General features: G+C 35.4%; 1 protein-coding gene across 1 annotated transcript in view; it reads left to right on the forward strand.

The window, feature by feature from the left end:
* Positions 1-16,838, forward strand: part of LOC127882320 (uncharacterized) — a 42,366-nt gene that overhangs the window by 18,308 nt on the left and 7,220 nt on the right. Inside the window, exons 2-7 of the mRNA XM_052430885.1 lie at positions 971-1,150; positions 7,013-7,309; positions 12,267-12,393; positions 13,220-13,356; positions 14,148-14,325; positions 15,760-16,838. The exon at positions 15,760-16,838 is cut by the window's right edge and continues 7,220 nt beyond it. Coding sequence (XP_052286845.1) covers positions 1,145-1,150; positions 7,013-7,309; positions 12,267-12,393; positions 13,220-13,356; positions 14,148-14,325; positions 15,760-16,016 — 1,002 coding nt within the window. The 5' untranslated portion in view covers positions 971-1,144 and the 3' untranslated portion in view covers positions 16,017-16,838. The remainder of the gene's footprint in view (positions 1-970; positions 1,151-7,012; positions 7,310-12,266; positions 12,394-13,219; positions 13,357-14,147; positions 14,326-15,759) is intronic.

The following is a 16,838-nucleotide window of genomic DNA, read 5'->3' on the forward strand; positions in this document are numbered from 1 at the left end:
GCATTTCAAGCATTAAGCATGTTGTCCGCTCTTTAATTGAAGTAGTTTTCATCTGATCTTCACCAAATTTAGTCAGATGTTACATCTAAGTGATATCTAGGTCAAGTTCAAATATGGGTCATGCCGGGTCAATAACTAGGTCTTGAGGACACTTTCAAGCATTGAGCATGGTGTCCAAAACCCTCGAACGGGCGTATCTTGTGACAGTTTGGCACTCTTGTTTATTTTGGCGCCATTGGCGATCGACAGCGGGAACCCTGACTATGGATTCATACTCGGAATCCCAATAATTATGTATATATTTTAGTTTTTCACTACCAAACATGGATAAAAACAATTTTTCATCAGTGAATTGATTGTTTTTTGCAATATACTATCTTAGTATCCGCAGTATTTTGATAAATAATAAATATTATTGGGGATTTCGGGGGATTTCGGAGGATTTCGGGGGATTTCGGTAATTACGGGTATTTCGGTATTTCTACACACCCGTATGTCCCCTGTCAGTTGGTTTGTTTACTAAACTATGTGCATTCTGTTAAGAAGTCAACTGGAAGAAGTTTATATACTTACATGTTTTTTTTTGTGTTTTTTTTTCTGTTAAACACATGTGATACATTGTGCATTTTATGTTATTAAAGAATAAGTCAAAAAGAAGTTTTGTTCAATAAATGTGTTACTTATAAAACAATGTTGCGTTTTTAAATTTTATTTTAAAAAATTTAACACATTTAATGTACAAAATAATAATTTTATAAGTTAATAACAAATACCAAATATATTAACTCATGCCCTGGACAAACCAAACATGAAATAGTTTGAAAAATAAGCAGCAAATATTTTAATTTGAATCTAATCGAAAAAAATCGAATCAGACCATTTGGTATCGAAATCGAATCGAATGATGGGTGAATCGTTACAGCTCTAGACAATAGATAGTTCTAACACACTAAATACTCGTCCACCACAGGGTGAAGAAGTCGCTGTGGAGGTTGAAACCACATCAGGGGCTACAAGTACAGATGCCACCATCAAGGACAGTGCAAATGCAGTTACGCGAACTATAGCTGAAACAGTTACAGCAGGAACCAGGATAACAGATGATGCTCTGCTTGCAACCAGTGGATCTTTGGATGGTATTTGGATGCAGGTAAGTGTTATTCATTATGCCCTTGGTCCAGAAATGTTGTTGGACAGAGGTATGTAGTTTGCTTTTGCCTGTAGGCACACTTGGTCTATAATAACAGATAAAACAAAGGTCACAGGCATATTTACTTGGATGTAAATTTGTGCCCCAGATTGTATTTTTTGTTGTTTCTAGAACACTGCTGAGATGACGTATATGATTATGTCTCCCCCCGACTGGGGGAGACGTACTGTTTTCGCCCTGTCCGTGTGTCAGACTTTGTTCACGCTCATGAACTTGAATACCATATGACCTGAAATCTTCAAACTTCATGAGATTGTTTGTCTCATCCGTTTTATTTTCGTAGTCATTGGCTAAAAGGTCAAGGTCACAGGGGCCACGTATGTAAACATTGTTTCCGCTCATTAATTTGAATTTCATTTGACCCAGAGTTTTCAAACTTCATAGGATGATTGGTCTCATTGAGTGGAATATCCCTATCATTTGGGTCAATAGTGAATGTCACAGGGGTCACTTAGTAAAAATAATTTGACGTAAAGATTGCTTTTATATTACTGATGGGCAATACAATGTAATGTTGAAATTTTGGATAATTAGAAAAAAATATATTACATTATGACCGGGAATAATTGTTTAAGCTGGAGGTTTCTAAACAAAAAAAATTCTCTGCTCTGCAAAAAAAAATGAAATTATATTGTTTGTTCACTAAATATTTTCCCTGTTCAGCCCACAAAAATTGATATCATGTCCCAGGAAATGCCAGAATGCAGGATTCTGCACCATTTACCACAGAGCTTCAAATGTCCATAAAAACCAAATTTTAGTTTCTTGTACTGTAATGGGTAAAAGTTCAAGGTCAAAAGATTAAGTATTCTAAAATTTGTTTCCGCTCTATAACTGAAGAACTATTTGACCCAGAGTTTGTCAGTCATTCCGTCTGTCACATAATATATGAAATATATGTAAAATATTGCGGAGCATATAGTTGCCAGTTTGTACTTCCGTACTTCCTTTCGTCACACTTTTTTTTACAGTTTGTCATAGTGCCTTCAATATTCTACCGATCTCTTAGATATTTTGCATGTAGGTACCTTGCATGGACCTCTACCTTTTGATGAGGTTTGACGTCACTTGGGTCAAGGTCACAGGGACTAATAATAATACATTTTCCATCACACTTTTGTTACAGTTTCTCATAGCACATTCAATATTTTACTGATCTTTTACATATTTGACATGTAGGTATCTTGCATGGACCTCTACCTTTTCATGAGGTTCGACGTCACTGGGGTCAAGGTCACCGAGGCTTATAATAGATTTTCGGTCACACTTTTGTTATAGTTTCTCATAGCACCTTCAGAATCAATATTTTACCAATCTCTTACATATTTGGCATGTAGGTAACTTGCATGGACCTCTATCTTTTGATGAGGTTTGACGTCACTGGGGTCAAGGTCACGGAGGCTAATAATAGATTTTTCGTCACTTTTTTGTTACAGTTTCTCATAGCGCCATCAATATTTTACTGATCTCTTCCCAGCGATTTTCCTTGTCCAATTGGGAAAAGTACCCGTACCGGTCCAATTGGGAAAAATCGAGTCCTGAAAACCTCAAAATTGGGAAAAATCGAGTCGTGAAAACCTCAAATTGGGAAATTGGTGTATTTGATTTTTTGCTCCCAAATACTTTAAAATTGATAACCAAGTGTTTTCAAGCTGTCAATATTATATAAACCTAGGTTCAAGCTATATAGCTGCAAAGGGAAACTAACTAAATGTTGCTTAAAAAAAAAAAATTTTTTTTTTTTTTTTTTTTTTTTTACCTTTAATTGGGAATTTAAGGACAGCAATTGGGAAATTTGTATTTTTTTCGTTATTGGGAAAGTGCCGTTTACCGGTACTTTATAAAGAAGGAGGAAAATCGCAGTTTCCATAATTGGCATGTATAGGTACCTTGCATGGACCTCTACCTTTTGATTAGGTTTGAGGTCACTGGGGTCAAGGTCACAGAGGCTAATAATAACATTTTCTCAAAGTCACACTTTGGTTGCAGTTTCTCATAGCGCCTTCAATATATTACCGATCTCTTCCATAATTGGCATGTATAGGTACCTTGCATGGACCTCTACCTTTTGATGAGGTTTGAGGTTACTGGGGTCAAGGTCACTGAGGCTAATAATAAATTTTCTTAAGGTCACTCTTTTTTTCTGCACATTTTACCCATATATCGACAAAGCATCATCAGGGAGCATCCATCAGTTTTACTGATATCCTTGTTTTACTTTTGACTTGGGGGAAAAAAATGGTACCCAATGTCACAACAAAGCAAATAAGCTTTCAGAGGGCATAAGTTTTTTTCTGAAACAAATCTTGTTTTGTCTGAAAATCTTAATACATTTACATCAATACTTTGAAAAGTCAACAGAGCTCTTGTTTGTTGTTTTTGTTGTTGTTTAAGGGCAGTATATTAACAAAGAAAAGTAAAGGTATAAGCTTTGTAAGTGCCCTGCCGGTTTTGACCAAAGGGGAACTATGGTTTGCACTGTCAGACTTAGTCGGACAGACTGACTGATGGAACGTGAAACATAAGCCCCCTCCTTTGTCAATGATTCTGGTTGATATGGCAACATATTTAATATCACTTGCACATAACAACAGATGTCTGCCTATTGGAGACTTTCATTGCTTGGAAATAGTCTTGTTTAACATCAAGTTTGCTTAACATAGGGGAGCTTATCTTCTCAGTTAACTTAGTACAATTTGCTACAAGCTTAATATACAATTTATAATAATTGATAATAATTCATTTTGAAAAGTGAAAAACTTAAACACTAAGAGCTCTGAGTGTAATTAAATAGAGCTGCAACGATTCGATCCGATGCATCGAAAACCGGTTTTAAATGGTTCAATTCGATAACGATACCAACCCTACCAAATTTGATTTGATTCAAATTTCTTTAACATATAGACAGATGCGTATTTTCAAGCGCGCTGTACTCTGACTATTTGATACGGGAAGGTAAAGGTTTTATTAGCTCCACTGGCCAGAGGCCAGCGGGGCTTATGTCATGGTCCTGTGTCCGTCGTGCGTTAACTTTTTTTAAACATCTTCTCCTAAACTACGGGTCCAATTCTGATGAAATTTCTCAGGAATGTTCATAGGGTGAACCTCTTTCAAATTTGTTCAAATTATGCCCCTGGGGTCAAATTTGACCCTGCCCTGGGGGGTCAAAAAATTGAAAATTTGCTTATATTAGGCCTATTTTGTGAAAACTTTAAAAATCTTCTCGTCCATAATCATTGGGCCTAGGGCTACCAAATTTGGTATGTAGTGACATCTTATAGTCCGCTTCCAAGTTTCTTCAAATTATGCCCCTGGGGTCAAATTTGACCCTGCCCCAGGGGGGGGGGGGTCAGAAAATTTGCTTATATAAGGCCTATTTTGTGAAAACTTTAAAAATCCTTTCGTCCATAACCATTGGGTCTAGGGCTACAAAATTTGGTATGTAGTGAGATCTTACAGTCCTCAACCAAGTTTCTTCAAATTATGCCCCTGGGGTCAAATTTGACCCTGCCTCGGGGGGTCAAAAAATTGAAAATTTGCTTATATAAGGCCTATTTTGTGAAAACTTTAAAAATCTTCTCATCCATAACCATTGGGCCTAGGGCTACCAAATGTGGCATGTAGTGACATCTTATAGTCCTCTACCAAGATTCTTCAAATTATGCCCCTGGGGTCAAATTTGACCCTGCCCCAGGGGTCAAAAAATTGAAAATTTGCTTATATAAGGCCTATTTTGTGCAAACTTTAAAAATCTTCTTGTCCATAACCGTATGGCATAGGGCTTCCAAATTTGGTATGTAATGACATCTAATAGTCCTCTACCAAGTTTGTTCAAATTAAGCCCCTCGGATCAAACTTGATCGTTCCCCAGGGGTCACAAAATTGAACATATGGTTATATTGGGCCCATTATATGCAAACTTTAAAAATCTATTTGTCCATAACCATTGGGCCTATTTCTACCAAATTCGGTATTTAGTGACATCTAATAGTTTTCTACCTAGTTTGTTCAAATTATGCCCCTGGGGACAAATTTGACCCTGCCCTGGGGGTCACAAAAATGAACATATGCTTAAATAAGGCCTATTTTGTGCAAACTTTAAAAATCCTCTTGTTCATAATTATAGAGCCTAGGGCTACTAAATTTGGTGTTTAAGTGATATCTAATAGTCCTCTACCAAATTTGTTCAAATTATTCCCCTGGGCTCAAATTTTGTCACAAAACTGAACATATGACGTTTACCAGGGGAGATTACTGCGGCCGTGTGTCTGTGACAAACAACAACATCTTGTAAACATGAGATAAAACCCTGTCATTTAGTGCCATTTTAGATCAGATGGTGACTGCTTACAAAGGAATTGAAGTAAGAAAAAGTGTTATGAATGTTTTTCTTATAAACTGAAAAAAGTCGGGTTTTATTTAAATATGTCGAAAGTGAACATATATCCGGATAAAAATATTTCGGATGACATGTTAATTTCATGTCTTTTTTATAATTTTCTTAAAATAAGTTATGAATTGATCTTAGAAGTCAAATGTATTACTTAATTATATACATTTATAAATATAAAGAAATAATCTTTAGATTATCATAATATTCTCAGGCCTGTTGGCCTTAGGGATGTGTGGGTTGTTAATTATATTTTGAGATGGGTCTTTACAAAGAAAGATGCTACTATTGTATTTGTTATAAATGTGTGAAAGGCTCTAAGAAGGAACCAGAGATTATTAACCCTTTACCAAACACTAACAGGATTTTACGGGTTTGTAGCTGACAACTTAATAAATAATTGTGATAAAAGGAGAAATTGCTCAAGATGAGCAATTTCTCCTTTTATCACAATTATTTCTACCCTACCTGATCATTTCCTTCATATTCCATTACAATTTAATTGTCGTCTGCAACCTCTTTCAAATTGGGAAAGTCCGGATTGATAGATCGGGGGTATATTGTTTTTGGCCTGTCTGTCTTTCTTTCTTTCTGTCTGTCATTCTGTCCCAAAACTTTGACCTTACAGTAAAGTTTTGCAATAACTTTTGAAATATTGAACATAGCCATTTGAAATTTGGCATGCATGTGTATCTCATGGAGCTGCACATTTAGAGTGGTGAAAGGTCAAGGTCATCCTTCAAGGTCAAAGGTCTAAAAAAAAAGCGGCGCATTAGGGGGCATTGTGTTTCTGACAAACACATCTCTTGTGTTATATATATTATTGTGTAGTCAGCACAATCTTCTAGTCAGCAGTTTATGTGTTTTATTGAAATATTGACATAGTTTGTCAGAAAATTGGCAGTTTCTTGATAAATATTTCTTGCAAATGTTAATTTAACCTACTGTCAACAGTTTTTAAAACACTGATGAAGCAACCAAACTATATCAAACAAACACACAAATGCCCAAGATATCAAAGTATGCAACACATTTGAACATAAATGTTTATTTTATGTGTAAATATATGATAAAACTAGGTTGAAGATGAATCGAATCGAAACAATCGGTATGGGACTGTCTGAAATCGAAATCGAATCGAGCTGTTGGTGAATCGTTGCAGCTCTAGAGTGTAACACCGCTGTACTAAGTTAATGTAAAGTATAATACCAGATGAACATTTCTGTCACTTACAGTAACATATTGCAATTCATGTTTTACATATTGAAGAACTTCAAACAGAAACAATGTTTAGTGCTTGTTTTGGTAAAATCATATATATTTAATGAATTTGTTTGAACATAACTTCTGTATAACCATTACAAAACTTGCTGATAAATAATGTGATTTAGTCTATATAATTTGTTTTGCAGAATGTTACAGACACTGGGCACAAGAATGATCTGACTACAGTCGTTATGGAATGTGCCACATACTGCAGATCACACAACATCAGTAACCCAGTTGACATTCTCAGGATTTATCAAGAGAGGACTGTCATTGGCAGACCATTAGAAATCAACGAAGATAATCTAAATACAGGAATAGAAGGTGAAACAAATTTCATCATGGTCGACAGATCTAATTTAATACAGACTGCCTTTGATGAGATATCTACTTTAACAGTAAATAATCTCAGAAAATGCCTCGAAGTCCAGTTCTATGGAGAGGTAAGTCAGTATTTTCTTTCAAGCAAATATTAAACAGGGTTCGCACAGGGCTTGAAAAGTGCTTGAAAACGAGTCTTAGGCTTGAAAAGCCCTTGAACAAGTGTTGGCCTTGAAAAAGTGCTTGAAAAGTGCTTATTTCATGTAAAAAAAAGCCTTGAATTTTTTTATTTTTGTTCAAAATTACTTTAATCATTGCTTTAATTATAAACTTAAATCGTTCTTAAGGGAAATATAACGAAAATTTATCATAAATTCCTTCGCGCTAAAAGTTGAGTACGAAATATAAGTTTTGTACACTATTGGGTACAAAATGTTAAGTGTACACGTCACAGATTATGTGTACTACGTCAGAGGTTCTCCTTTGTGATCAATTTTAGCGAGTAAAAATGCAGTGATGGGGAAATGACGTTTCAAACCAGGGTGGTTAACTGAATATTCCTGGCGCTACTTTCTGGTCATAAACAACGATGATATCAGAAAAAAGCTTAAATAATTACAACTTATAGGATACCTCAACATTCTTTAAACATGAATATTCATGGAGCTATTTTCTGGTCTTAAACAAGCTGTCAAAATGACATTAATCGTTATGTTTTGTGCGAAACTTATGAATATTCCAGGGTACATAAAACAAATGACATTCGAAAAGCACTATGTTGGGTCTATATGAAGACCATTGGTGTTGGGGGGATGGGGGAAAGCGCTTTGAAAAGCCACGATAAAGGGGAAACCCACACAGAAAACATGAAATTGAGAAGCAAACAGCGTTCCTACGATGTGTTTTTTGGTGAAACAGGAAGGTACTATTGTTAAAACTGTTGAATCTAAAACAGACATAAACAACAACAGCCCTGTGAAAGACAAAATGTTATAGTAACTGACTTCTGTTTAAAAGAAATGAACTTGTTGTATGTTTGATGTGAGCATAGAAAGAGACAATGTGTTTGTTTGTAATAACTTTAAAAAGTAAATGCATATGTGAGACTCATTGAGTTAAGGATGTATAACATGTATTTGTATGTTATAACTAGAAATAACATGTATGAATTATTGTGAAATAAGTTTAATATGTTTAAGCAAATAAATTATATTATTACTGTTTTAATCTGGCTTCAAAATGCATTTTTTAAAGGAAACTAATGTACGGTTCTCGGCCTTGAATATGAAAATTTGGCCTTAAAAAGTCCTTGAAAAGTGCTTGAATTTAGGTTTGAGATTTCTGTTTGAACCAATGTTAAAGTTAAATTACACAGGATATCAACCTAAATTGGTGGTTTGAGATTTACCTTTTTAGCTCAACTGGCTCTTTGGCACAAAGTGCCAGGGTGGGCTATTGTGATCACTCACCGTCCGTCCGTCTGTCGTCCGTCTACACTTAAAAATGACATCTCCTCTTAAACTGTTTGGCCAATATTGATGAAATTTTGCAGGAATGTTCCTGGTTTTTGGAGATTTAAAAATTGCTCAGATACAGTTGATCCATTAAGAACACTGATTGCCATGCACAAATTACACACCCACAAGTCAATATTCATGATTGCAGACATTGCAGAATGACAACACAATTTTCAGTGAAAATTACAAATAACAATTTAACTAGTGAAGATATTCATATGACATGTATGGATTAGTGAAATATGTGTACTCAACTGTGTTGGAGAGTTATGATAAGCCATAAACAATCAAGTGTTAATCATAAATAATTAAAGTGAAAGTGTGCTTCCGAGTAGAACATTTTCAAGTCAACTTTACAAGAAAGAACAGTGGCAGAATTCTTAGTCAAAAATGGTAAACAACAAACATGGTTTGATTTATATGTTAGTGGATCTGTGTTTTTGTCAGATTTATATGCATATTCTGCTTATTATGTTTGTTAAACCACCAGACTGAAAGAACGTCACTGTAAGCACAAGTCTTTAAAAGGTAAATAGTTTTTATGTCCCCTGCTATAGTAGTGGGGGACATATTGTTTTTGCCCTGTCTGTTGGTTGGTTGGTCTGTTGGTTGGTTGGTCTGTTTGCGCCAACTTTAACATTTTGCAATAACTTTTGCTATATTGAATATAGCAACTTGATATTTGGCATGCATGTGTATCTCATGGAGCTGCACATTTTGAGTGGTGAAAGGTCAAGGTCATCCTTCAAGGTCAGAGGTCAAATATATGTGGCCAAAATCGCTCATTTTATGAATACTTTTGCAATATTGAAGATAGCAACTTGATATTTGGCATGCATGTGTATCTCATGGAGCTGCACATTTTGAGTGGTGAAAGGTCAAGGTAAAGGTCATCCTTCAAGGTCAGAGGTCAAATATATTATGTGGCCCAAATCGCTCATTTATGAATACTTTTGAAATATTGAAGATAGCAACTTGATATTTGGCATGCATGTGTATCTCGTGGAGCTGCACATTTTGAGTGGTGAAAGGTCAAGGTCATCCTTAAAGGTCAAATATATGGGTCAAAATTGCTAATGTAATGTCACTTCTGCAATATTGAAGCTAGCAATTTTATATTTGAAATGCATGTGTATCTCATGGAGCTGCACATTTTGAATGGTGAAGGGTCAAGGTCAAACGTCATATAGGGGGACATTGTGTTTCACAATCACATCTTGTTGTACCTAAAACCAGCTCATAATTTATTTTACATAAGAGATATATAGGAAAAATTGAAAAAAAAATCTATGAAACCACAAGTCATTGTCTATTATACCTTTAAGAAAATTGCCAAAATCTTCACCCCCGGGTCAATATTGGCCTGCCTAAATTTATATAAATTTATATAAGTGATAAAAACTTAGAAAATCTTCTGAAACCACAAGGCATAGAGCTTAGATATTTAGCATGTAACATTGTCTAGTGGACCTCCACCAAGATTGTATCACAGAGTTACAAATATTATTATATTATTATTTGATTTTGGTTGTTGATTTTGATTGAGTACATTATAAATTCATACAATACCATAGTTACAGTTTTAAAGATGTTGAATTGATTTCTATGAGTATGTTTGAATATGATTTCTTTGTCTACTGAATTGCAGTAGAAGGTTACTTGGAACCACATGTTTAAGTTGATATTGATTACATTGTGTTAGTTACAGTCTTGGAAGTCTTCTCATGTTAAATTCACACTCAATATGCAGACTGTATGCTGACTGTATGCTTATCAGCTCTAGCTATAAATAATGACTGTGACTAAAGATTCTTAGACTAGGTGCTAATTAATTACAGTCTTATAGAAGTAAGGAAGTAAGGTACTGTATGTTGGATGAGAGAAAGATATGATTGGTCAGTGAGATGTGTGGGTGTGACTTGGCATTAAGGATCTGTATGATCGATGGATGAATGAGAGATATGATTGGTCAGTGAGATGTGTGGGTGTGACTTGGTATTAGGGATGAAGGGGTTTCAAAAGAGTGAAAAGTTAGTTTATGAAGGAAGGAAGTAGAAGTCAGTTAGAAAAGTTAGAAAGTCAGTTACAAGTTAGAGAGACAGTTGGAAATAGGAGGATGGAATTTGTTAAATAAGATCTTATAAGAATTTAATAGAGTTAAGAAGGAATGCTTAAGAATGTAATATAGGAAGATGGAATTTGTTGAAAATTATGTGAACTATAAATGAATAAAAGAGTAAACGCAGCAAGCGAGTTGTGTTATGCCATTAATAACAAGGGCACAGATTTCCCCCGGTCCGGTTACAATTATTCAAATCATGACCCTGGGTCAATATTGGCCCTGTCCAAGGTGTTGCTTAATTTACCTAAGGGATATATAGGAAAAACTTTAAAAAAATATATCTGAAACAATAAAGCATATATATATATATATATATATATATATATATATAGCATTGTCTAATGGACCTCTACCATTTTTAGATTGCTCAAACCATGAGCCCTGGATCAATATTGACCCTGTCACAGGTGCAATTGTCCCTTAAATTCATTTACATTTTAGATAAATAGATTTTTTTTATAAATCTTCTTTTAAATCACAAGGCACATAGTTAGGCATTTAGCATATAGCATTGTCTAGTTGACCCGTATTAAGATTGCTAAAATCATGATACCCGGTTAATATTGGCCCTGTTCCTGGCATCCCTTATTCAGTCTATTCAGCTTTAAGAAGTATGTAACATATTTTACTATTATAGCTTAGACAATAAGCATCTAGCATTGTCTTGTAGACTTGCCAAGATAGCTCAAACCTTGATCCCCCCCATTCCCCAAGGTCAATATTGACTCTGACCCAGGCATACCTGGCAGGGTTGCAATTGTAATCAGGTGAGCGATATAGGGCCCTTGTTAAGCATTTATATTTACTGAATATAAATAATTTCTATAGATACAACTCGGCTGTACATTGTCCACGGTGTACGAGAAATTTAGTGATAACAAGAGCTGTCAATAGGGCAGCATGCTCGACTATACTAAGTAATATGACATCATGACAGTGCAATATACTTTGATAATGAAAAGATCACTAGGTCAAAAGTCAAGGTCAATGTGACCTTTTTCTTCAAAATTTTACTTGCAATCACAACAAAGCAAATACGCTTTGAGGGGACATAAGTGTTTTCTGAAACATAATTTGTTTGTTAATGTTTTAAAAAATATTAATAACATAATTTTCTTTTGATAACCTAGCTAAATCATCAATTGTATGAGATTAAAGGAAGTTGTAATTGTTGTGGGAAGCTCAACATAGGTAAAACAGGACAGTCTTAGAAAAACTGTCAATAAACAGCCAGTTGGAGATCCATTATCAAGACAAAGTCATTTAATTTCTTGATTTTCTACCATATTTTGACAAAAGGCATTTAATCAACTACTTTGGAAATATTAAGCACTAAAGAGAGAAAATATCATTCAATAACAAAAGGTTTGGAATTCAAATTATTCCTTGTCAGACCGCCTGCATGATTGATTTACGAATTCTATACTCATGAAATTGCAGACAGCTGTTGATTATGGTGGTCCCAGAAAGGAGTTCTTCTCACTTATTCTTCAGCAGCTACAGAAGGAATATTTTGATCCACTAAGAGAATGGTCTAACGATTATGAGGTGGTTGGAAAGATTATGGGTAGGTTATGTTGATTTTGAGTTTTATGAATGAATCTAGTAATAGTCAAACAGAGATATGCAACATTCCCATCATCAAAGTCTTTAGAAAAGTCGCCACTGGTCATTCCATTAAATATTTACAAGCAAATCTGCCTCTAGACTTTCAGTTTTAACTGTTAAGCTATGACCTGTGCACTCACAGTTAACACTTGCCTTAACACTTTGGTGTGAAAGTGACATTACGCACTTTTTTTGTTTTTCAGTTTAACTTTTCATTATAATGAAAGTGCAAAAAATTACAACAAAATGCACTTCTGAGTGAACCCTGTGCAGAATTTTGTTTTTAGAAAATTTAAGTTATGTTTTTTTAACAGATTTTATGGCTGAAGTGCATACATAATGAATATGAATGTCTGCTGTAGTAAAAAAAAGGATACAGAGCTAAATTTCTTTGTGGGATTGTAAATCACTCATTAGTTACGCTCATTGGGTCATTGTCGACTTGAAATAGCTTGGAGTCACCCAGGGGTGACTAGATGCCGCTTCTAATCACCCTAGGGTGACTTCAAGCCGATTCATGTCACCCTAAGGTGACTTCAAGCCAACCGGGTGACTAGAATCGGCTTGAAGTCACCCCAGGGTGACATGAATCAGCTTCTAGTCAACCCCGGGTGACTTCAAGCAAGGGGGTGACAAGAAGCCGATTCTTGTCACCCCAGGGTGACTTCAAGCCATTTCAGGTCGACAATGACCCAATGAGCATTAGTTACCTTAACCTGCACAGGTTTAAAGCCTAAGCAGGTGTTACAGCTATGCAAATAAGTTTTTACAACATCTTTTTACAGCACTAAGTACTGTTCAGAATGGACGACTACCAAGGTTGATGTCTGAAGAAGTGCTTCAGGAAGTTTTCGTCAGTGAATCACCAAGACCTTTTGCATTGGACCTAAGGAAAGGCCTTAACAGCCTTGGAATTGTCCAGGTCAGTTGTAATTTGTTGATTCTGATGCCAATACAGCTAAAAATAATGAAAAGGCATATTTTTTATGCCCCCGGTAGGGTGGCATATAGCTGTTGAACTGTCCGTCAGTCCGTCTGTCTGTCAGTCCGTTAGTCAGTCTTTCCATCTTTCCGAAAACTTTAACAGTTCCCATAACTTTTGCAATATTGAAGATAGCAATTTGATATTTGGCATGCATGCGTATCTCATGGACTTGATATTTGGCATGCATGCGTTTCTCATGGAGCTTCACATTTTGAGTGGTGAAAGGTCCTTCAAGATAAAATATATGGCTTCAAAGCGGCGCAGTAGAGGGTATTGTGTTTCTGACAAACACATCTCTTGTTTATCTCATTTTAGCTTACCTAGTTTCCACAAAGTAAGCTTTTTAATCCCTTGCTGCAAGGTGAAGGGATGATAGGAATGGCCTCTGTCAGTGTGACCATCAGTAACATTTCTTGTCCACTCCATAACATTTAAAAAGTATTTGGGATTTTAGCTCACCTATCGCTTTTAGTAGGGAGCTGCGTGGGTTGTCAAAAAGTTCATACAAATTACATCTGCTCTGAAACTACTGGGACAAATTCAATGACCAAAGTGACGTTAATACAAGGCAACTTAATATGCAAGCAGTGAATTAGTAGTTATGATTGGTCCTTACAGTTATGAGTATAAACTCATATCATAGTTCATACCAACAATAGAACAATTTAAATCAATATGATTATTATAAATCTGTAATGTATTTTTCATCAAAATGATTTTGATTTCAGCTGACTTTGGAACTGCCCACTTTTATGCACCTCTTCACACCCGTACCTCCAATGTCACTTACATTGAAGATGACAACCAGTCTGTTAGTACCCTTCTTCAGCAGTGAAGGATCAAACAGAAGACAGAAGGAAACTTCTATGTATTCAACATTCATCAAATACATGCGTGAAGCAGCTAGTAAGTTGATCATCTGTTTATGTATGTCCTGAAGCCATGCTTTGCTGCCTTGAGACAGTTTATCAGTCCATCCATTTTGTGTTTCCAGTCTTCTTCTAGAATGCGTTAGATAGAAAGTTTATTTGTACAAATCCATGTAAAAATGCTGCACACATCAGCATTCAAAAGTTCATTTGTTGCCTTTGGTGACATGCACAATTGGGTAAAATATTTCAATTGTTATCTCCACACTTTTTGAAAAGCGTGTGGATATTGTGGTTTAATCTCCGCCGTCTGTCCGTCCTGGCCACTATCTCCTACACTATAAGCACTAGAACCTTGAAACTTACACACATGGTAGCTATGAGCATATGTGCGACCCTGCACTATTTTGATCTGACCCCTGGGTCAAAAGTGATGGGGGGTGGGGCCGGGTTAGAGATTTTCACTTATTTTTATGCCCCCAGTATGGTGCATTGGCCATAACTTTTGCAATATTGAAGATAGCAACTTGATATTTGGCATGCATGTGTATCTCATGGAGCTACACATTTTGAGTGGTGAAAGTTCAAGGTCATCCTTCAAGGTCAAAGGTTAAAACAACTAATCCAAGTAATAAGCCTAAAAGGGAGGTAAGTAATGAACCTGCCAAATGATAATTTTTTTTAAATAAATCAAAGCGGTGCAAGAGGGGGCATTGTATTTCTGAAAAACACACTCTTGTTTTATGTTATTTTACATTAACTTCTTCATTTCTACACCGATCCACTTCCAATTGATACTGGACATCTCTTATGACAATACCGTCAATCTCAACTATGCATGGCCCCATTACCAACCCTGGGGTGCCCCCTGGGTCAAACATGAGGCGTGGGGATACGCGTTGGCCTCTGCCGCGCCATTTCTAGTTATACTTTGAATTACAAAATATTCACTATTGTTTGACAGTTGCAAAAAGGTAATCTACTAAATTGACACTTAAGTTGTTATGAAAAATAGGGGGTATATCGTTTTTGGCCTGTCTGTCAATGTGTCAGTCATTGTATGTGTGTGCCACATAACTTTAACCTTGGTTAAAGTTTTATAACTTTTGCAATATTGAAGATAGCAACTTCATATTTGGCATGCATGTGTATCTCATGGAGCTGCACATTTTGAGTGGTGAAGTCAAGGTCAAGGTCATCCTTCAAGGTCAAAAATCATTGTATTTTTCGTACCTAAAACATTAACCTTCGCTAAAGTTTGGTCATAACTTTTTGAATATTGAAGATAGCAACTTGATATTTGGCATGCAAGTGTATCTCATGGAGCTGCACATTTTGAGTGGCTAAAGGTCAAGGTCATCGTTCAAGGTCAAAGATCAAATTTATGGCTTCAAAGCGGCGCAATAGGGGGCATTGTGTTTCTTACAAACACATCTCTTGTTTTTTATTCATTTGTACATTCTATCTATAGGTGGGAGGCGTAGAGAAGTAAGTCTAGGAAGTATTCTGAAGTTTGCAACAGGAACAGAGGAAGAGCCTGTTTTGGGATTTTGCATCAAGCCTTCAATCCATTTTGTTGAGGCTGACACATTCCTTCCAACAGCCAATACATGTGTTAACAGATTGAATTTGACCATACCACATGGATCACTGGCAGTGACTTCACAAGATGAACTTTTTGAAATGTTTGACCTTGCATTTTGTAATACCTACTTTGGTTTACAGTAAGGAAGTTTTTCAACTGCAAAATAGATTAACCATTGTATGATACTCAAAGAGATTGACAAGTTTCACACATGTGTTGATGTATATACGTGTTGATGTATATACCATACATGTTAGATGTTTATACCATATAAGTTTGATTGGCTAAGTATTATCATAAAAAAATAGGTTTGTTGATGTATATACCACATAATTTTGAAATATCACAAAATATGTTCACGTATATGCCATATAAGTTTGATATGCTTAATAATTATATATCATCACAAATATGTTGATGTATATAGATACATGTTATTTGCGTATCATCATTGACTAGTAACTCAACTTTGTGCTTCTGTTTGAAACAAAACTGTGGTAAATCATGTTGATTGACCAAATCATGGGAAATACTTACAGGGACTATGGAACTGAAAAGGGGCAACCTCTATAAAAAAAAATCTGAAATGAAAACTATAAACATTTAATAACATTCTGAACTGAGTGTATTTCATTTGAAAATGATTAAGGCAATCTGAAATGAAATTCATTTTGTAATAGAATTTTTGTTTCTATTGCCCTTTTCTTGTTAAATTCTTAAGTCATAACTTTGAATACACTATTTAAGTGCAGTTTAGACAAATGTTCTCATTGAGCGCAATAGCTCAGCTGATTTAGACGCTTATAGTATTTCTTGCTATGTCTCCTAATTCATGAGCTCAATCCGTGATTTGATAACTTATTTGAAACATTGTGCAGATTTGTTTTTATAAAATTTCATTTTGTATATCTAGATTGTTAAACACCCATGTCCTAGTTAAGAGTTAAGTGGATTTGTATGATATA

Source organism: Dreissena polymorpha, chromosome 5 (genome assembly GCF_020536995.1).
Source record: "Dreissena polymorpha isolate Duluth1 chromosome 5, UMN_Dpol_1.0, whole genome shotgun sequence".
Taxonomy (NCBI): Eukaryota; Metazoa; Mollusca; class Bivalvia; order Myida; family Dreissenidae; genus Dreissena; species Dreissena polymorpha.